This window comes from Eretmochelys imbricata, chromosome 1 (genome assembly GCF_965152235.1).
Source record: "Eretmochelys imbricata isolate rEreImb1 chromosome 1, rEreImb1.hap1, whole genome shotgun sequence".
NCBI lineage: Eukaryota > Metazoa > Chordata > Testudines > Cheloniidae > Eretmochelys > Eretmochelys imbricata.
The window spans coordinates 459,706-480,146 of NC_135572.1; the positions used below are offsets into that span (position 1 = coordinate 459,706).

The 20,441-nt window shown below is 49.1% G+C and overlaps 1 protein-coding gene across 1 annotated transcript in view; it reads right to left on the minus strand.

The window, feature by feature from the left end:
- The window catches only part of LOC144258885 (dynein heavy chain domain-containing protein 1-like), a 129,556-nt gene that overhangs the window by 82,821 nt on the left and 26,294 nt on the right, over positions 1–20,441 (minus strand). Inside the window, exons 6-7 of the mRNA XM_077807023.1 lie at positions 18,463–18,679; positions 17,101–17,226 (exon numbers count right to left, since the gene is read on the minus strand). Coding sequence (XP_077663149.1) covers positions 17,101–17,226; positions 18,463–18,679 — 343 coding nt within the window. The remainder of the gene's footprint in view (positions 1–17,100; positions 17,227–18,462; positions 18,680–20,441) is intronic.

The following is a 20,441-nucleotide window of genomic DNA, read 5'->3' on the forward strand; positions in this document are numbered from 1 at the left end:
CTTCTCCACGTGGGCACCAATGATACTGCCAAGAATGACCTTGAGTGGATCACTGCAGACTACGTGGCTCTGGGAAGAAGGATAAAGGAGATTGAGGCGCAAGTGGTGTTCTCGTCCATCCTCCCCGTGGAAGGAAAAGGCATGGGTAGAGACCGTCGAATCGTGGAAGTCAATGAATGGCTACGCAGGTGGTGCTGGAGAGAAGGCTTTGGATTTTTTGACCATGGGATGGTGTTCCAAGAAGGAGGAGTGCTAGGCAGAGATGAGCTCCACCTAACGAAGAGAGGGAAGAGCCTCTTCGCAAGCAGGCTGGCTAACCTAGTGAGGAGGGCTTTAAACTAGATTCACCGGGGGAAGGAGACCAAAGCCCTGAGGTAAGTGGGGAAGTGGGATACCAGGAGGAAGCACGAGCAGGAGTGCATGAGAGGGGAGGGCTCCTGCCTCATACTGAGAACAAGGGGCAATCAGCGGGTTATCTCAAGTGCCTATACACAAACGCATGAAGCCTGGGAAACAAGCAGGGAGAACTGGAAGTCCTGGCACAGTCAAGGAATTATGATGTGATTGGAATAACAGAGACTTGGTGGGATAACTCACATGACTGGAGTACTGTCATGGATGGATATAAGCTGTTCAGGAAGGACAGGCAGGGCAGAAAAGGTGGGGGAGTTGCACTGTATGTAAGAGAGCAGTATGACTGCTCAGAGCTCAAGTATGAAACTGCAGAAAAACCTGAGAGTCTCTGGATTAAGTTTAGAAGTGTGAGCAACAAGGGTGATGTCATGGTGGGAGCCTACTATAGACCACCGGACCAGGGTGGTGCGGTGGACGAGGCTTTCTTCCGGCAACTCGCAGAAATTACTAGATCGCAGGTTCTCATGGGAGACTTCAATCACCCTGATATCTGCTGGGAGAGCAATACAGCGGTGCACAGACAATCCAGGAAGTTTTTGGAAAATGTAGGGGACAATTTCCTGGTGCAAGTGCTGGAGGAACCAACTAGGGGCAGAGCTCTTCTTGACCTGCTCCTCACAAACCAGGAAGAATTAGTAGGGGAAGAAAAAGTGGATGGGAACCTGGGAGGCAGTGGCCATGAGATGGTCGAGTTCAGGATCCTGACACAAGGAAGAAAGGAAAGCAGCAGAATACAGACCCTGGACTTCAGAAAAGCAGACTTTGACTCCCTCAGGGAGCTGATGGGCACGATCCCCTGGGAGAACAACATGAGAGGGAAAGGAGTCCAGGAGAGCTGGCTGTATTTTAAAGAATCCTTAGAATCATAGAATCATAGAATATCAGGGTTGGAAGGGACCCCCGAAGGTCATCTAGTCCAACCCCCTGCTCGAAGCAGGACCAATTCCCAGTTAAATCATCCCAGCCAGGGCTTTGTCAAGCCTGACCTTAAAAACCTCTAAGGAAGGAGATTCTACCACCTCCCTAGGTAACGCATTCCAGTGTTTCACCACCCTCCTAGTGAAAAAGTTTTTCCTAATATCCAATCTAAACCTCCCCCTCTGCAACTTGAGACCATTACTCCTCGTTCTGTCATCTGCTACCATTGAGAACAGTCTAGAGCCATTCTCTTTGGAACCCCCTTTCAGGTAGTTGAAAGCAGCTATCAAATCCCCCCTCATTCTTCTCTTCTGCAGGCTAAACAATCCCAGCTCCCTCAGCCTCTCCTCATAAGTCATGTGTTCTAGACCTCTAATCATCTTTGTTGCCCTTCGCTGGACTCTCTCCAATTTATCCACATCCTTCTTGTAGTGTGGGGCCCAAAACTGGACACAGTACTCCAGATGAGGCCTCACCAATGTCGAATAGAGGGGGACGATCACGTCCCTCGATCTGCTCGCTATGCCCCTACTTATACATCCCAAAATGCCATTGGCCTTCTTGGCAACAAGGGCACACTGCTGACTCATATCCAGCTTCTCGTCCACTGTCACCCCTAGGTCCTTTTCCGCAGAACTGCTACCTAGCCATTCGGTCCCTAGTCTGTAGCGGTGCATTGGATTCTTCCATCCTAAGTGCAGGACCCTGCACTTATCCTTATTGAACCTCATCAGATTTCTTTTGGCCCAATCCTCTAATTTTTCTAGGTCCTTCTGTATCCTATCCCTCCCCTCCAGCGTATCTACCACTCCTCCCAGTTTAGTATCATCCGCAAATTTGCTGAGAGTGCAATCCACACCATCCTCCAGATCATTTATGAAGATATTGAACAAAACCGGCCCCAGGACCGACCCTTGGGGCATTCCACTTGATACCGGCTGCCAACTAGACATGGAGCCATTGATCACTACCCGTTGAGCCCGACAATCTAGCCAGCTTTCTACCCACCTTATAGTGCATTCATCCAGCCCATACTTCCTTAACTTGCTGACAAGAATACTGTGGGAGACCGTGTCAAAAGCTTTGCTAAAGTCAAGAAACAATACATCCACTGCTTTCCCTTCATCCATAGAACCAGTAATCTCATCATAAAAGGCGATTAGATTAGTCAGGCATGACCTTCCCTTGGTGAATCCATGCTGGCTGTTCCTGATCACTTTCCTCTCATGCAAGTACTTCAAGATTGATTCTTTGAGGACCTGCTCCATGATTTTTCCTTATTGAGGTTACAGGGACAAACCATCCCAATATGTAGAAAGAATAGTAAATATGGCAGGTGACCGGCTTGGCTTAACAGTGAAATTCTTGCTGATCTTAAATACAAAAAAGAAGCTTACAAGAAGTGGAAGATTGGACAAATGACCAGGGAAGAGTATAAAAATTTTGCTCGGGGATGCAGGAGTGAAATCAGGAAGGCCAAATCACACCTGGAGTTGCAGCTAGCAAGAGATGTTAAGAGTAACAAGAAGGGTTTCTTCAGGTATGTTAGCAACAAGAAGAAAGTCAAGGAAAGTGTGGGCCCCTTACTGAATGAGGGAGGCAACCAAGTGACAGAGGATGTGGAAAAAGCTAATGTACTCAATGCTTTTTTTGTCTCTGTCTTCACGAACAAGGTCAGCTCCCAGACTGCTGCACTGGGCAGCACAGCATGGAGAGGAGGTGACCAGCCCTCTGTGGAGAAAGAAGTGGTTCGGGACTATTTAGAAAAGCTGGACGAGCACAAGTCCATGGGGCCGGATGCGTTGCATCCGAGAGCGCTAAAGGAGTTGGCGGATGTGAATGCAGAGCCATTGGCCATTATCTTTGAAAACTCATGGCGATCGGGGGAGGTCCCAGACGACTGGAAAAAGGCTAATGTAGTGCCCATCTTTAAAAAAGGGAAGAAGGAGGATCCTGGGAACTACAGGCCAGTCAGCCTCACCTCAGTCCCTGGAAAAATCATGGAGCAGGTCCTCAAGGAATCAATTCTGAAGCACTTAGAGGAGAGGAAAGTGATCAGGAACAGTCAGCATGGATTCACCAAGGGCAAGTCATGCCTGACTAATCTAATTGCCTTCTGTGACGATATAACTGGCTCTGTGGATGAGGGGAAAGCGGTGGACATGTTGTTCCTTGACTTTAGCAAAGCTTTTGACACGGTCTCCCACAGTATTCTTGCCAAAAAGTTAAAGAAGTATGGGCTGGATGAATGGACTATAAGGTGGATAGAAAGCTGGCTAGATTGTCGGGCTCAACGGGTAGTGATCAATGGTTCCATGTCTAGTTGGCAGCTGGTATCAAGTGGAGTGCCCCAAGGCTTGGTCCTGGGGCCGGTTTTGTTCAATATCTTCATAAATGATCTGGAGGATGGTGTGGATTGCACCCTCAGCAAGTTTGCAGATGACACTAAACTGGGAGGAGAGGTATATACGCTGGAGGGTAGGGATAGGATACAGAGGGACCTAGACAAATTGGAGGATTGGGCCAAAAGAAATCTGATGAGGTTCAACAAGGACAAGTGCAGAGTTCTGCCCTTAGGACACAAGAATCCAATGCACCGCTACAGACTAGGGACCGAATGGCTCGGCAGCAGTTCTGCAGAAAAGGACCTAGGGGTTATAGTGGACGAGAAGCTGGATATGAGTCAGCAGTGTGCCCTTGTTGCCAAGAAGGCCAATGGCATTTTGGGATGTATAAGTAGGGGCATTGCCAGCAGATCGAGGGACGTGATCGTTCCCCTCTATTCGACATTGGTGAGGCCTCATCTGGAGTACTGTGTCCAGTTTTGGGCCCCACACTACAAGAAGGATGTGGAAAAATTGGAAAGAGTCCAGCGGAGGGCAACAAAAATGATTAGGGGACTGGAACACATGACTTCTTAGGAGAAGCTGAGGGAACTGGGGATGTTTAGTCTACGGAAGAGAAGGAGGAGGGGGGATTTGATAGCTGCTTTCAACTACCTGAAAGGGGGTTCCAAAGAGGATGGATCTAGACTGTTCTCAGTGGTAGCAGATGACAGAACAAGGAGTAATGGTCTCAAGTTGCAGTGGGGGAGATTTAGGTTGGTTATTAGGAAAAACTTTTTCACTAGTAGTGTGGTGAAACACTGGAATGCGTTACCTAGGGAGGTGGTGGAATCTCCTTCCTTAGAAGTTTTGATGGTCAGGATTGACAAAGCCCTGGCTGGGATGATTTAATTGGGGATCAGTCCTGCTTTGAGCAGGGTGTTGGACTAGATAACGTCCTGAGGTCCCTTCCAACCCTGATATTCTATGATTCTATTATCACGCATAATAGCGTAGGGACAGGCAAAAGTGTCTGTTGATGCTGCTTTGCAAATCTCAGCAATGGGGACATTATTGAGAAAGGCTATCTAGGTGGATAATGAGTGCGTGGAATGTGTTCAATTGAGGCAGGAGGTTGTCTATCGTGGCGTTCGTAAGATAAATGTATAAACTGTAAGATCAACTTTGAAAGGTGTTGTTTAGATATGGCTGTGCCTCTGGATCTTTCGGTGGTGGAGAGGAATAAGCGTGTTTAGTCCTGTCAAAGTAAAAGCTAATGCTCGTCTCACGTCTAGAATGTGTAGAACTGCCTCCTATTGGTCACTGTGAGGCTTTGGGAAAAAGCCAGGAAGGTGTATTGGTTGGTTGAGATGGAAAGATGTTGGGACCTTAGGTAGAAATCTTGGATGTGGGTGTAGTGTAACTTTGTCCTTACAAAACAATGTGTTTGGTGGATATGCCATAAGAACTGCGATTTCGCCAACTCATTGGGCAGAAGTGATGGCGATGAGTAAGACCATTTTCATTGACAGATGCACATAAGAACAGGTTACCATCGGTTCATATGGGGGTCTAGTCAGAGAACATAGGATGAGGCCAAGGTCCTAGGCAAGGGTCAGGTCTCTTATATGAACATAAAGATTTTGGAGACCCTTCAGAAAATGTTTCATGAGCAGATGTGCAAAGACGGAATGACCATCTATGGGGCAGTGAAAAGTAGTGGTTGCTGCCAAGTGTACCCGACTGGAGCTAGTGGATAATCCTGACTGTTTCGGGTGTCACATGCAGTCCAGGATAAGCAGTAGTGGAGTGTGTGCTGCATGAACTTGGCGGGAGGTGCATCAGCAGTGAAATCTAGTGCATTTGTGCATGTAACACAGTTGTGCACGTGTCACATCTGCTATTCAAAAGTATCTGTTTCACTGTGTCTCAGCAGGTTATTTCTGGACTCCAGAACCACGGAGGAGCCAGGCTTTGAGATGAAGCATCTGTGGGTTGGGATGGAGGATGTCCTGTGAAAGAAGCCATGGTGTTACGTGGAGAGAGATCGGTCAGCATACCATCATGTGGAGGAGGTAAATATACTAGACCTGTTGTGGCCATGTTGGAGCTATTAGTATGACATGAGTTTGGTCTTCCTGTATCTTGTGAAGTACTCGGAACAGGAGGGGAAAGGGAGGGAAGGCACAAAGGAGTGGTGCATCTCATGTTATGAGAAACATCTCCCAGCGATCCATGTCTTAGTCTCACTCTGAAACAGAATTGAGGGAAGCAGGTGTTGTGCTGAGTGGTAAAGAGATCTATGGTGGGGCGGCCCCAGTGGTTGAAGATGGGCTGAAGTGCTTACATATCCAGTTCCCACTCATGATCATAGGAGAAACTCCTGCTCAATGTGTCTGCACTGGTGTTCTGGTGTCCAGGGAGGTCCGCTGCTGAAATAGAGATGCTGTTCTGAATACACCAGTTCCACAGTTTGAATGCCTCTGAGCATAAAGAGCGGGATCTCACTCCACCCTTCCTGTTGATGTAAGACATGCAGGTGAGATTTTTGTTTACATTGACCGTCCTCAGGCATGGTCCTCTGCAGCTCCCAGTGGCCATGGTTCGCCATTCCCGGCCACTGGGAGCTGCAGGAAGCGGCAGCCAGCATGTTCCCGCAGCCTGTGCTACTTCCCGCAGCTCCCAGTGGCCGGGAATGGTGAACCGTGGTCACTGGAACCTGCGGGGAGCTGTGCCCGTGGACAGTCAATGTAAACAAATTGTCTCACGGCCCGCCAGCAGATTACCCTGATGGGCCACATGCTGAAGGTTGCCAACCCCTGCTCTAAGTAGAGGTAAGAAATTTCAATTGGAGTTGCAGACTGCTCATAGTTCTAGGAGATTGATGTGTAGGGTGGAGTCTGTGAACAACCATCTGCCCTGAACTGTGTGATCTTGGAGATGTGCTCCCCAACCGATTAGGGAGGCACTGGTTGTTAGGATCATAATCGATGTTGGTTGGAAGAAAGAAACTTTTACACAGACATTGTAGGGCTGTGTCCACCACAGTAGTGAGTCCTTGACTTGCATCAGCATGGATAAGAGTTTGTGGAGGCTGTTTGTGGGGAAGATATACTGAATGGAGCCATGTCTGAAGACATTCCATATGTAGTCTTGAGTGCCTGACCACAAACATGGCCATGTGGCCTAGAAGTTGGAGACAGGTTCTGGCAGAGATCTGAGGGCAGACCCGGGCGTTGGATACCAGATGTGTGAAGAATCTGTGAGGTGGTAGGAAGGCTCTTGCTGGTATGCCATCCAGTTGTGTAACGATGAATTCCAGCTGTTGAACTGGCATTAAAGTGGACTCTTATCATAGAATCATAGAATAACAGAGTTGGAAGGGACCTCTGGAGGCCATCTAGTCCAACCCCCTGCCCAGAGCAGGACCAATCCCAACTAAATCATCCCAGCCGGGGCTTTGTCAAGCCAGACCTTAAAAACTTCTAAGGAAGGGGATTCCACCACCTCCCTAGGTAACGCATTCCAGTGTTTCACCACCCTCCTAGTGAAAAAGTTTTTCCTAATATCCAACCTAAACCTCCCCCACTGCAACTTGAGACATTACTCCTTGTCCTGTCATCTGCTATCACTGAGAATAGTCTAGATCCATCCTCTTTGGACCCATCTTTCAAGTAGTTAAAAGCAGCTATCAAATCCCCCCTCATTCTTCTCTTCCGTAGACTAAACAATCCCAGTTCCCTCAGCCTCTCCTCATAACTCATGTGTTCCAGTCCCCTAATCATTTTTGTTGCCCTTCGCTGGACTCTCTCCAATTTCTCCACATCCTTCTTGTAGTGTGGGGCCCAAAACTGGACACACTACTCCAGATGAGGCCTCACCAATGTTGAATAGAGGGGAACGATCACGTCCCTCGATCTGCTGGCAATGCCCCTACTTATACATCCCAAAATGCCATTGACCTTCTTGGCAACAAGGGCACACTGTTGACTCATATCCAGCTTCTCGTCCACTGTAACCCCTAGGTCCTTCTCTGCAGAACTGCTGCCTAGCCATTCAGTCCCTAGTCTGTAGCGGTGCATTGGATTCTTCCGTCCTAAGTGCAGGACTCTGCACTTGTCCTTGTTGAACCTCATCAGATTTCTTTTGGCCCAATCCTCCAATTTGTCTAGGTCCCTCTGAATCCTATCCCTACCCTCCAGCATATCTACCACTCCTCCCAGTTTAGTGTCATCCGCAAACTTGCTGAGGGTGCAATCCACACCATCCTCCAGATCATTAATGAAGATATTGAACAAAACCGGCCCCAGGACCGACCCTTGGGGCACTCCACTAGATACCGGCTGCCAACTGGACATGGAACCATTGATCACTACCCGTTGAGCCCGACAATCTAGCCAACTTTCTACCCACCTTGTAGTGCATCCATCCAGCCCATACTTCTTTAACTTGCTGACAAGAATACTGTGGGAGACCGTGTCAAAAGCTTTGCTAAAGTCGAGGAATAACACGTCCACTGCTTTCCCTTCATCCACAGAACCAGTTATCTCATCTTCTAGATTCATGAGGAGGCCTAGTTTCATGACCAGGTCCATCGTTACGTGGACAGCTTGGAGAGTGTCAGTTTTGGATGGGGCCTTGAGAAGCCAGTCGTCCAAGTATGGAAAGATGATGACTCCTTGTTTTCTGAGGTAGGCATTGACTACCGCCAGGACCTTGAAGAATACCCAAGGCACTGTGGACAGCCCGAAGGGCAGTATTTTGTACTGGTAGTGATCATTGCCCATGACGAATCAGAGAAATCGTCTGTAGGCAGGGTGTATTATAATATGAAATTATGCGTCTTGGACGTCAAGGGCCAAGAACCAGTCTCCCTGTTCTAGGGCTGGGATAATAGTGGAAAGGGTAAACACCTTAAAATGTTGCAATGGCTATCGAAGATCCAGGATGGGTCGCCAGTCACTGAATTTCTTCTGGATCAGGAAATAGTGGGATTAGAAACCCTGTCTCACATGCTGGGAAGGGACCAGTATTATGGCTCCCAGTTGCAGAAGAGGATTTATTTTTTAGAATAAATAAATGGAATTGTGAGAGGGTCCCTGAAGAGGGACCAGGAGGGGGGATGGCAAGTGGGATAGATAGGAAGGGGATGGAGTATCCTTCCTTGCTTATTTCTAGCACCCACTTGTCTGAGGTGATGAGTCTCCAAGATGGGGAAAATGGAGCTAAACAGTTGCCAAACTGCTAGGACCTTGAAGATGCTGAGAATGACTGGAAGAGGGGAAGGAGTCTCAGGGTCTTGACCACACCTTCAAAATTGCAGCTTCAGTGGATGTGTGAGAGAGGTAGCCTCTTGAACAGTGGGTTGTCTACATTTGGTAGGAGGCCTCTGTTTTTGGCGCTGGGTGTCATAGTGCTGTTAAGGAGTGTACTGCTGTGTTCGGGATTGTGGCGGGAGTTGGTACTTCCATGAGGTCTCTTTGGCGCTGGCGTGTAGATGCCAAGAGATCAGAATGTAGCTTGGGAGTCCTTAAAGGAGTATAGAGAATTGTCCATGTACTCCGAGAATAGTTTCTGGCCCCCAAAAGATAAGTCCTCTACCGTGGTTTGTACCTCCTTAGGAAAACCCAAGAGGTGGAGCCAGGATGCATTCCTCCTAACCACAGCAGTTGCGATGGATCGGGTAGCAGTATCTGCAAAGTCTAATGAGTCTAGTAGGGCTGTTTGAGCTGGGAGGTGCCTTTCCGATATCAGGGACTGGAATTGCTCTTTCTTGGCCTTTGGTATGTCCTGGCAGAGTTCCTCCAATTTGCCAGAAGCTGGGAATGGGTGACAGAGGTTGGATCACTTGATGATTACCTGTTCTGTTCATTCCCTCTGAAGCACCTAGCATTGGCCACTGTCGGAAGATAGGATACTGGGCTAAATGGACCTTTGGTCTGACCTAGTATGGCCATTCTTATGTTCTTATGGAGTAGTTTAAGTAGTTATACTTAGCCATAAGGGCTTTGTAGTTTGAGATTCTAAATTGGAGCATGGCTGATGACTACGCTTTGCATCCAAACAAGTCTAGGCATTTCCGATCTCTGTCTGGATGACTAGAATGAGATTGATATTGACAGCCTTTCTCTTGCACCACATTGACTACCAAAGAATTTGGGTGGGTGTGTGCAAGAACAGAAATTCTGTGTCCTTTGCCAGAACAGAGTATTTCTTGTTGGTGCATTTGCAGGTCAGAGGGATGGATGCCGGGGTCTGCCACAACACCTTTGTGAGGTCAAAAAGAGCCTTGTTGATGGGTAGAGCAATCTTGGAGGAAGAGAATGTGTAGAGATATCCAGTAGTTTATGCTGCTGGTCCTTGACTTCCTCCAAAAGGATCTGTAGGAAGTCTGCAATCCTGTGGAATAGATCTTGAAAGTGCCTGAAGTTGTTGGCAGACGTAGGGGTGGAGGCACGATAGCCTCAACAGGGAAGAAGGAAAAACCTAGTGTTGGTGGAGCCTCCTCCTTCTGTTGCTCCTCTTGTTCTTCCTCTTCAGTTGGTAACAGCGGGGGTTCAGCTTCCGGAGGGCAAGAGACTGATGGAGAGGGGAGAGGTGTAGGTCTCCAGCTTTGCTCTCTGGGAGAGCTTTCGAATTGTGCCCTGCACATGACCCGAGTCCCAATATGGTCAGTTTGGAGGGAGTGGTACATGTAGCTGCATCCATGGTAGTTCCTGCCAAGACTGAAGACCAGAGGTAGACCATGGGTAGTGAGGATGAGCAGGTGTGATTTGTCTAGTAGATGAGGAAGTGATGTCTTCCTCCTCCTCTTTATCCTCATCGCTGGGGAAGGGAGGTACCATCCCTTGGGGGGGAGGGATAGCTCAGTGGTTTGAGCATTGGCCTGCTAAACCCAGGGTTGTGAGTTCAATCCTTGAGGGGGCCATTTGGGATCTGGGGCAAAAATTGGGGATTGGTCCTGCTTTGATGACTTCCTGAGGTCCCTTCAAACCCTGATATTCTATGATCCAAGGCGGAGAGAGGGGGGAGTGTCGTGAGTCTGGAGAGGAGGGTGAAAGTCAGGGGAGGTCATATCGAAGGAGTGTCTGATACTAACAGGTCTTTATAGTATCTAAAGTCTTGTGGAGGGGGAAAAAGCATCATCAGTGGTAGTGTAAAGACGGTGCCAAAGGAAGGGTGTATGCCCCTGAGGTGTCAGTAGATGGCACCAGAAACTTGGTTGGCACTGAAGATTTGGTCAGTGCTGATGGCTTGGTTGGCACTGAAGACTTGGCCAGGGGCCGATGATTTGGATGGTGCCAAGGGCTTACTCGGTGCTGACGACTTCGTTGATATAGGAAAGGGTGCTAGCGCCATAGCTCCTGCATTTGGCCTGTCTCATTCCTCAGAGCTGTAGGTTGCCCAGTTAGGGTCTGTAGACCTTTTCTTTGTGTCAGTACCAGAGGGACTTGGACGGGCCCTGGAGCTGTGTCCCCTGCCAGATAATGTTGAGGCCACAGACCTGGCCAGGGATGGTGTTCCGATGATGTGCACCTCAGAGTGTGAGGAGGGAGCCCATTTCTTTCTGTCCAAGCAAGAAAGGGATGACTTTCTCTTCACAGGATGTGGGGAGTGAGGATTAGCAGATGACCTAGAATTGTGTGGGACCCTCTCTGGGGAGGAGTCTGGGCCCAGATCCAATGCCAGCTGCAGCAATTTCTCTATGAGAAGTTCGAGGCAGTGGGAACACTTTTGCAGGATGTGTCCCCTCTCCCAAACAGTGGATGCACTTAGTTTGGCCGTCCGTTACTGGGAAAGTAGCCCTGCAGGAAACACACCTCTTAAACCCAGAGGATTCAGGTATAAGGGTGACAGAAAAAGGCTTTCCAGGCAGGAAGCAGGAAAAAAGAGAAACCTAGCTATGAGTGTGACAGGTTGGATCACAGAAACTCCCTTGGGGCTGCCAACCGATGTGCCAAGACTACTTCTGCTCCTGCTTTCCCTGCCAACTTTGGACTCCAGAACCCTGCCTGGTTGTGCCAGACATGCTTGCTGGCTACAAACACAGACCGAGGTTTGAACCATGTTCCCACAAACTGCAGGCTTAACTGAAAAGCAGCTTAAGAAGTGTTCCTATCTTTAACACTCAGATGTCCAACTCCCAATGGGTCCAAACCCCAAATAAATCCATTTTACCCTGTATAAAGTTTATACAGGGTAAACTCATAAATTGTTCGCCCTCTATAACACTGATAAAGAGATACGCACAGCCGGTCGTCGCCCCCCCCCGCGGTATTAATACATACTCTGGGTTAAATAATAAGTAAAAAGTGATTTTATTAACTACAGAAAGTAGGATTTAAGTGGTTCCAAGTAGTAAGAGACAGAACAAAGTGAATTACAAGTAAAATAAAACACGCAAGCCTATGCCTAATATAGTAAGAAGACTGAATACAGACAAAACCTCACCTTCAGAGGTGTTCCAGTAAACTTCCTTTTACAGACTAGTCTCCTTCTAGTCTGGGTCCAGCAATCATTCACACCACCTGTAGTTACTGTCCTTTGTTCCAGTTTCCTTCAGGTATCCTTTGGGGATGGAGAGGCTATCTCTTGAGCCAGCTGAAGACGAAATGGAGGGGTCTCCCAGGGATTTAAATAGACTTCCTCTTGTGGGTGGACACCCCTCCCTCCCCCTGTGTAGAATCCCAGCTACAAGATGGAGTTTTGGAGTCACATGGGCAAGTCACATGTCTATGCATGACTCAGAACTTACAGGTAGCAGCCATGGTTCACATGCTACCTTGAACGTCCTCAAGTAGACTTCTTATGTGGATTGGAGTCTTCCAAGATCTATTGTCCATTAAGTGTTTCTTGACTGGGCACTTAACTTGCACATTCCTTTCTCAAGAAGCTGACCAAATGTTTTACTAAGGCTACTTAAAATCAAGCAAGTACACAGCCAATATTCATAACTTCAAATACAAAGATGATACATGCATACAAAGAGGAGGACTAGATTCAGTAGATCATAACCTTTACAGAGATATGTTACATGGCATATGTAGCATAAAACATATTCCAGTTATGTCATATATACATTCATAAGCATATTTCCATAAAGCCCTATGGGGTGCAACGTCACAATGAGATAACTGTAGAGGTAAAGTTAAACAAAACCAAAAGAAAAAAACTTTTTTTTTAGGAGAAGAAAAGAGAAGAAGAAGAAAATACTAACTATGCTACGCTAGCAGGTAAGATACTATCTACTGAAGGAATAGGAGAAGCGGGCTCTGCTGTGGATTCTGTCCCAGACCAAAGGTGGTAGAGAAGGAATTAGGGGTGGCTGGACCACACAGTGCTATATATACGTCCTGCACACTGCATGAGATGGGAGAAGTCCAATGGGCACTGCTGATGAAGATCTCCAATACCAGCTGCAGGGGGCACTGCCGCACCTACAAGTGGAGCACCCATAAGGACATCACTCAAAGAAGAACCAGATAAGTTCATGGAGGACAGGTCTATCAAAGCTAATGGCCAAGATGGTCAGGGATGCAACCCCATGCTGGGGCAACCCTAAACCTCTGACTACCAGAAGCCGGGAGGAGAAGACAGGTGAGTCACTCAAATTGCCTTGTTCTGTACATTCCCCCTGAAGCTCTAGCACTGGCCACTGTGGGAAGAAAGGAGAGAGAGCTAGCTGGACCATTGGTCTGACCCAGTCTGGCCGTTCTTACGTTCTTCACTTCTTCCCAACCAAGGCTCCCTACTGACTGACCAACGCAGAGCCACTGCTGGATACCAGAGTGAGAACTTCTTGGAGAAGAGTGATGGTTTATGTGATGTGGCCAAGACATAAGATCCAACTTCTGACTCAGACAATGAACCTGAGTCTTTTAACCAAGGAGGTGCCATGCCTCTGGGTGCCAGGGAACAGTGACAGGAGTCCAGAGTGGACAGCACCAGGGAAATCACATCTGGTTTGCCCCCCGACAGCACCTCACAAGGGGATACCAGTGTCTGGAGGTGCCCACCGGACTGGATGCTGAACTCTAGCAGCTAGCATGTTCTGCACCAACAGACTTGGCACACTGCATGCTTTGGTGTGACTGTTGTGCTTATAAGAAGCACACGGGATTTTTTTGAGGGGGAAATGGCCATACGCCGCTTTTATTGAAGATACAACAATTAGCATATTCATTTAATTACACACACACACACACACACACACACTCTGCCCCGCCAGTCAATGTTATAGTTACTAGTTTAGAGTTTGGATCAATCTAGTGGCCAGCTAGGCTGATCACGGGTAGGGAGGAGCTGGGTTCTGTCGAGCATGACATGATGCTTTGGGGAAGTCTTGGCAGGACGAATCCAAAATTTTAAGGCAAGTCACCCTGTTTATATAGTGACTTTTTTTATTGGGACCAATGAGTTTTGCACCATCATGCTGTAATCAATTGTTGTTCGATGAGTGTTTGTTTTTTTAAATAGTTTTTTTATTTTTTATTTTGTTTTTTTATTAATTTTTTAGGGAGTTATTTTATGCTGGTTTTTTATTACAACTATTTGTTTTTATTGATAGGTGCCTGTTTTATTTTTAGAGTTGTTAATTTGCTATTTTTTGATATTTTAATAGGGGCATGTAGTAATTCTTTGGCGCCCTTGCATTTGTTTGGGGGTTTTTTTTAGAATATTTGGTTTAGTGATGGCTTTTATACTTATTTTTTAATATTTATTTTTTATTTATATACAAAACAGAATTAATTTACACAAAACATTTTGAACAGGAACATCAAATTGCAATGCAGAAGAAAAACAATTATGGCATTTTTTAACTTATTTTAAAATGCTAAGCCTGTAATGAAGTGGTGACCTTGAAATCAGGCCAGACACAAAGAAATTCTGGCTGATGCATTTTTATTAATGGCACATTAGGCCTTTATTTTAAATGGTACAAAATACAAACATAACATTTTAGGACTACACAACAGCACCGGGAGAGTCTCTCGCTGCTGCTGAGCCAGAGAGGACGGCACAGAGGAACAGGCTGGCATTCAATGGTACTGGTACCAGTCGACAACCCTGCCAGAGGCTCCACGTGCACCAGGCAGGGCCTTGGCTCAAAGCGCACTGTAAACTGCTTCCCACGTTGATTGCTGGACAGTGGTACCTGGGATCTCGAGCTTCTGGATCATGGGTCCCTCAATGCCATCTTCCAGTGTTTCTTCTTGGGTATCAGAGATCAGCGCTGAAACTCTGCCTCAACAGGAGGAGCGTTCCTAACGCAAGCGGCGGTGGTTGGTGACTGCCCTGAGCGGGAAGGTTGCAAGGCTGGGAGCAGGGCTGCGTCCATAAGGAGGGGCTTTAACCTGACTCACAGACCACTAAGGCCAGAAGGGACTATCGTGATTATCAAGTCTGACCTTCTGCACATCACAGGCCAGAAAACCTTGCCTGTCCATTTCTGCAGTAGGCCCATAACCTCTAGCTGAGTTACTGAAGTCCTCAAATCTGACCTCCTGGTCCTTTTAGGTTCCGGGCTTAAAGTCCCTGCAAATCTGGCAATCGTCACTGATGTGAGCTTCTCCTAGGCACTTCAAGCACCTGGAGTGCGGGTCACTGACTGGTATTGGCATCCATTGCAAGGTTTGAAGCCCATGAACCAAGGCATGCCCCAGCACTGGGCATCGGTGCCCAGAACTGACAGGAAATGAAGCATAAAGGAAGTACACTAGTAAAAGAAAAGGGAACCCTACTGCTAAAACACTACACTAAGACTGCTAACAAATACCAACTACGTAAACTAAAAAACACTAAGAAAGAGGAAAAGACTTGCGGTAGCATGCTCTGACAGCCATCACAGATCGTAAGAAGGAACTGAGGGGGGGTGGCTATGGCTCTGACCTTTAGACCACAAGCAGCAGCAGCATGAGCATATGCTGCCCCGACAGGTATCACTTAGGGAAATCTCTGACGCTGGTGCACTGGGTGTGCACACAGCTGAAGTGGGATGGACACGGCAATCGCTTGAAAAACTTCATTTACTATAAAAATTGCTCTACAAATATCTTATTCTCCCTCCTCTGCTGGTCCGTGCAAGTCCATCGTGTGAGCACACAAAGCATCCCTGGTGTCCGTTGCCCATGTGCACTTGCTGGCTGAGTGCACCAGTTTAGCCACCCAGGGCAAACGGCCCACCTTTGGATTCACAAAGATTGTGACGGGCACAGCAAGACACAGTGATGCAGACAGCATTAATAACACTGGGATCAAAACAGTTCTATAAACAGCGCCAGTGAGATTTCAATCTACCAATCGCACATTCAACCACCCCTCTACACCCACACCAAGCCCTTGGAGAACAGGAGATGGCTTCATAAGCCAAGACAAAAGGGGGTATGCAGGGTCCCCTAGAATAACAGTAGGGACAGTAACTCCCATTATGTCCTTTGGTATAATTTGAAGGGAATAGTGTCCATGAATGTAGACCCTTGATCAGAGGAAAGCCCTGGCATCATGAACTTTTTCAGTGCAGGCCACACTGGTGTTCACAAATTGGCTTCTGTGGCCCAAAAGGGCCTGCATAACAATGGAGTAGCGCCCTTTGAGGAGGGCAAACTGTGGGCATGTGGATCCCATCAATGGTCTGGCGCAGTTTGGAAAGTCCATTCTCTCAAAGGGAGTGGGGACGTGGCTGGGGGCTTGCTTTCAGGCCCCCTGGCCAGGGCAGGTGGAGGGTCCAGGGCTCCCCACAGTGGCCTGGGCTCCCTGGGCAACTCTTACCATGGCCTGACTTCAGCTTCCAGCCTGGCCGGGGGTGGGCCCTCGGGGTGGGGCCTCGGGGAGAAGAGGAGGAGCAGGGTAGCCACAGCTCTGGCGCCAACCCCCCCACACCCCCACTTCTACACAGGCTCCAGCACTCCTGGTGCAGACCCACAAGACAGCTTGGCTGGAAGCATTGTTGGGCTGCAAGAACTTCCTGTCAAGTGCCATGGGATGGACAGTCACGTTTTCCCACAGTGCACCTCAAACAAGGCTACAGAGGCTACAGCTGGGGAGGGCACGAGGAAGCCTGGGAGAAGCTGGTTGGACTGGGCTCTGCGTCGTGCAGTGTGGACACGTGAGCATGGGTACGAGTTCCTGGTCCAGAAATCCGAACCCTAGGATCAGTATTCAGTGTGGATGTTTAAGCCCAGGCCTGCAAACTCCAGTTCCCGCAGAGCCTGGGCTCACATTGTGGTGCAGGCAGACCGTGAAAGGAGAAGCCAACACCAAGCAAAGCAGCTGTAAGAAAAGGGAACACCTGGGCGGAAATCAACCTGTCACCCCCTCCTGCCCAACCTGTGCCAGGTGCCCCAAAGGGAATGAACAGAACAGGTCATCATCAAGTGATCCATCCCCTGTCACCCACTCCCAGCTTCTGGCCAAACGTTTCCCCTTCACACCCCCAGGCCCTCACCAAAGCCACGCAAGGTACTGATCCAGCTCTCTGCCTCCTCCCGGAGCTCCATGGCATGGGGTGAGAGGATGATGTTCCTCAAGGTTAGCAGGCTTTTCTCCATCAGGGCTTTGAGTTCTGCTGTGCCTGGATTCAGGGAGAGAAGAGGTGAAGACTCTGGCAACCCCAAGAGGCCCAAAGAGGTGCTGGAGCCACAGCTGAGGCCTTGCACACAGGTGTACACACAGGGGCACTGGCCCAGCATAAGCCCTGTACCTTGGTGATGGAGACCCTCTGAGCTGTGGACACTCCTGGGGCACTGCTGCCCCAGTTCTGGACTCTGGGACAGTGGGTGGGATGGGTGAGTTTCCCCCAAGTCTGGAGCCTGAAACTTCCAGTGAGGATGGGAACCAGCCAGGGCCACAGCAGCTCAAGTCCTACACTCCTTGGAGAGACTCCTGGGAACTCCAGGTGGCTTCATTGGACAGAGCGGAGTCCATGTCTCCCTGGGAGGGAGAGTGCTGGCTCTGGTTGCAGCTCTGCTCAGACCCACCTCCCCCCCACCCCCCCGTGCAGCCTGTGACAAAGTGGGAATTTTTGGTAATATTTTCATTATTCCTTCACATGCCTCAGTTTCCTCTATACTTTGCATTGCTACCTGTGGGGGCCACTGTGCTGCCTGGATGGAATAAACAGGGTAGTTAAGGAACTAGTTGAAACCGAGCCAGATTAACACCGGGTCAGAGAAACACTAGGAAGTCCCAACGACGGAATGCCCAACACTCAGCAGTGGGGAGCTCTGGCAGTGGGATTGTGAACTCCACATGCCCTGCCTGGAGACAAAGGACTGGAAATGGCCAGCAGGGGTTTCTGAAGACGTTGGCTGCTCTGCCCTGGGAATGGGTCAGGACAGAGACAGGCACTTGACTGGTGTTTTGCACTGGCTTGGCCAGGGTGGATATGGCTTCACCTTTGCCTCTCTGAGCTAGCCAAGACCTTTTGGATTCTGTAGCCAGGTGACTAATAAAATGTTACCTTGTTTGCAAAGGCTGCCTGGTATCACTGCAAATGCTCCCTGAGAGCTTGGCGCCCTGACGGGGCCAGTACCAGCCTCCCACAGGCACCTGGCTGGGCTGGAATCACTACAGGAAGCCACGGGGAGAGGCAGGTTTGCTGGTGCCCAAAGGCCACGTCTCATAGTCTTGGAGGCTGCAGGCCTGCCCTGTGTGGCTCTTTGGGGCCCAGCACACTATAGGGTTCGCTCCCAAGGGACTGGTTTCAAGCTGGGGCATAGCCCAGACCTGTGAATCTCTGATACACCCCACTGGTCAATCAAGCCCTGATATCAATGACTATGGGCCCCACTGCTCATGCAGCACTCACCAGCCAGCACGAAGGTGCCGCTGTCCTTGGAAACGTACTCCTGCTTGGGTGGGCGGTGGCGCCTGCTGGGTGGGCGGCGGGCACGGTCAGGCAGTGGGGCCTGGTAGGGCACGTTCAGGATGAAGTTGACCAAGCGGAATTGCCTATCAGCCCAGGCCTTCTGCAGCTGGCGCAGGATGTCCAGGGAGTGGCAACGGCCTCGCTCACTTGACCAGATCTGGGGGCACCAAACACATGCTGAGTGGGAGCAGCAGGAGCAGGCGTGAGCTGCAGCCCCGGCTGTGCGCATTCAGGCTTGCAGCAGCTCCGTAAGAGACAGGCAGTCCTGCTGCTTAGGGCAGTGCCACGACAGGTTGGAGCCTTTCCTGCTAATCCAGCAGTTTTCAAAGTTTTTGAGCTGAGCCCTCCTTGATTTACACTTTTTGGTTGCGCCCCCATACCCCAGACAAAAATAGACACAATACCCACCCCTCCCCCCTCAGCTTTTCAGGGTGTGGGAAGGCACGAGCGGCAGTCTCTGGGGGCAGAGCCAGTGCTGGGCACAGAGGCTGCCAGGAGCAGAAATTGGCACACCAGCAGCAGATGTGGACACTGACCCACACGCTGGGTGGCCTGCTGCCGTGAGTCAGGGGGTGGAGGTGGTGTTCTTCCCTGAGCACCGCCATGCAGAGTTGGCCCGAGCTGCCAGGGGTCGCTGTCCACCCCACCCACCAGAACATTCCTCCATGCCCCCCGTGGGACTCTGTACCTCAAAGCAGCTCCCTGAAATCCCCCTATATTCACCCCTGTCATATAATAAAAGTATGCCTGGTACAAAGGATGCCTTCTGAGGCATCTTGATCTGTTGAATATTAATGTCCTGTTGGATTGTGTGTGCTGTCACTGTATGGGAAGTTAGGAACTTTTGCTATGTGTGTGTTTCTGAAATCGGTGGTGAGGTTGGGAACACCCACAACCAGCCTTTCAGGTACAACAACAGAGGAGCCAAACATACTGATAGCCCATCAAGGAAAGAATCCACTATCTCAGGAACTGTAGACAAAGGGAACGGCTCAGAGAGAGCGCCTAGACAGCGGAGACCGCTCAGAGAGAGCGCCTAGACAGCGGAGACCGCTCAGAGAGAGCGCCTAGACAGCGGAGACCGCTCAGAGAGAGCGCCTGGACAGCGGAGACCGCTCAGAGAGAGCGCCTGGACAGCGGAGACCGCTCAGAGAGAGCGCCTAGACAACGGAGACCGCTCAGAGAGAGCTCCTAGACAATGGAGACCGCTCAGAGAGAGCTCCTAGACAACAGAGACCGCTCAAAGAGAGCTCCTAGACAGCGGAGACCGCTCAAAGAGAGCACCCAGACAACTCAGACCACTCAGAGAGAGCTCCTAGACAAAGGAGAGCTCTCAGAGAGAGCTTCTAGACAAAGGAGACTGCTCAGAGAAAGCTCCTAGACAACGGAGACCGCTCAGAGAAAGCTCCTAGACAACGGAGACCGCTCAGAGAAAGCTTGTAGACAAATGGAGACCACTCAGAGAAAGCTTGTAGACAAATGGAGACCACTCAGAGAGAGTGCCTAGACAATAGAGACCTCTCAGATACAGCTCGTAGACAATGAATTTGACATTGCCCTCCATATGCTTTATGAAAATATGCTAATGAGTGTGAATATAATATAACTGGAATATACTTCATGCAAAAGGTCTCCAGTAAAGTATCATTACTTTATAAAGCTTATAATCTAATGAGTGTGTTCATCCTATTTGTATGAATGTATCATTCTCGTCTCTGAAGCTAGAAATACAAAGTATTACTCTGAAGTAACTATGCAAAGTGTGGGCCATTAATGGTGGCTTGGCATCTTGATGGCTCCATTAACTAGGACAATTGGTTGTAAATGGCTCTGTTTACTTGTAAGACTTCCTGTGTTCCCGTGAGTCAGGACGAAAAGAATGGAGGCTTGAGGTCTCACAGGACATGTGACCATGTCAC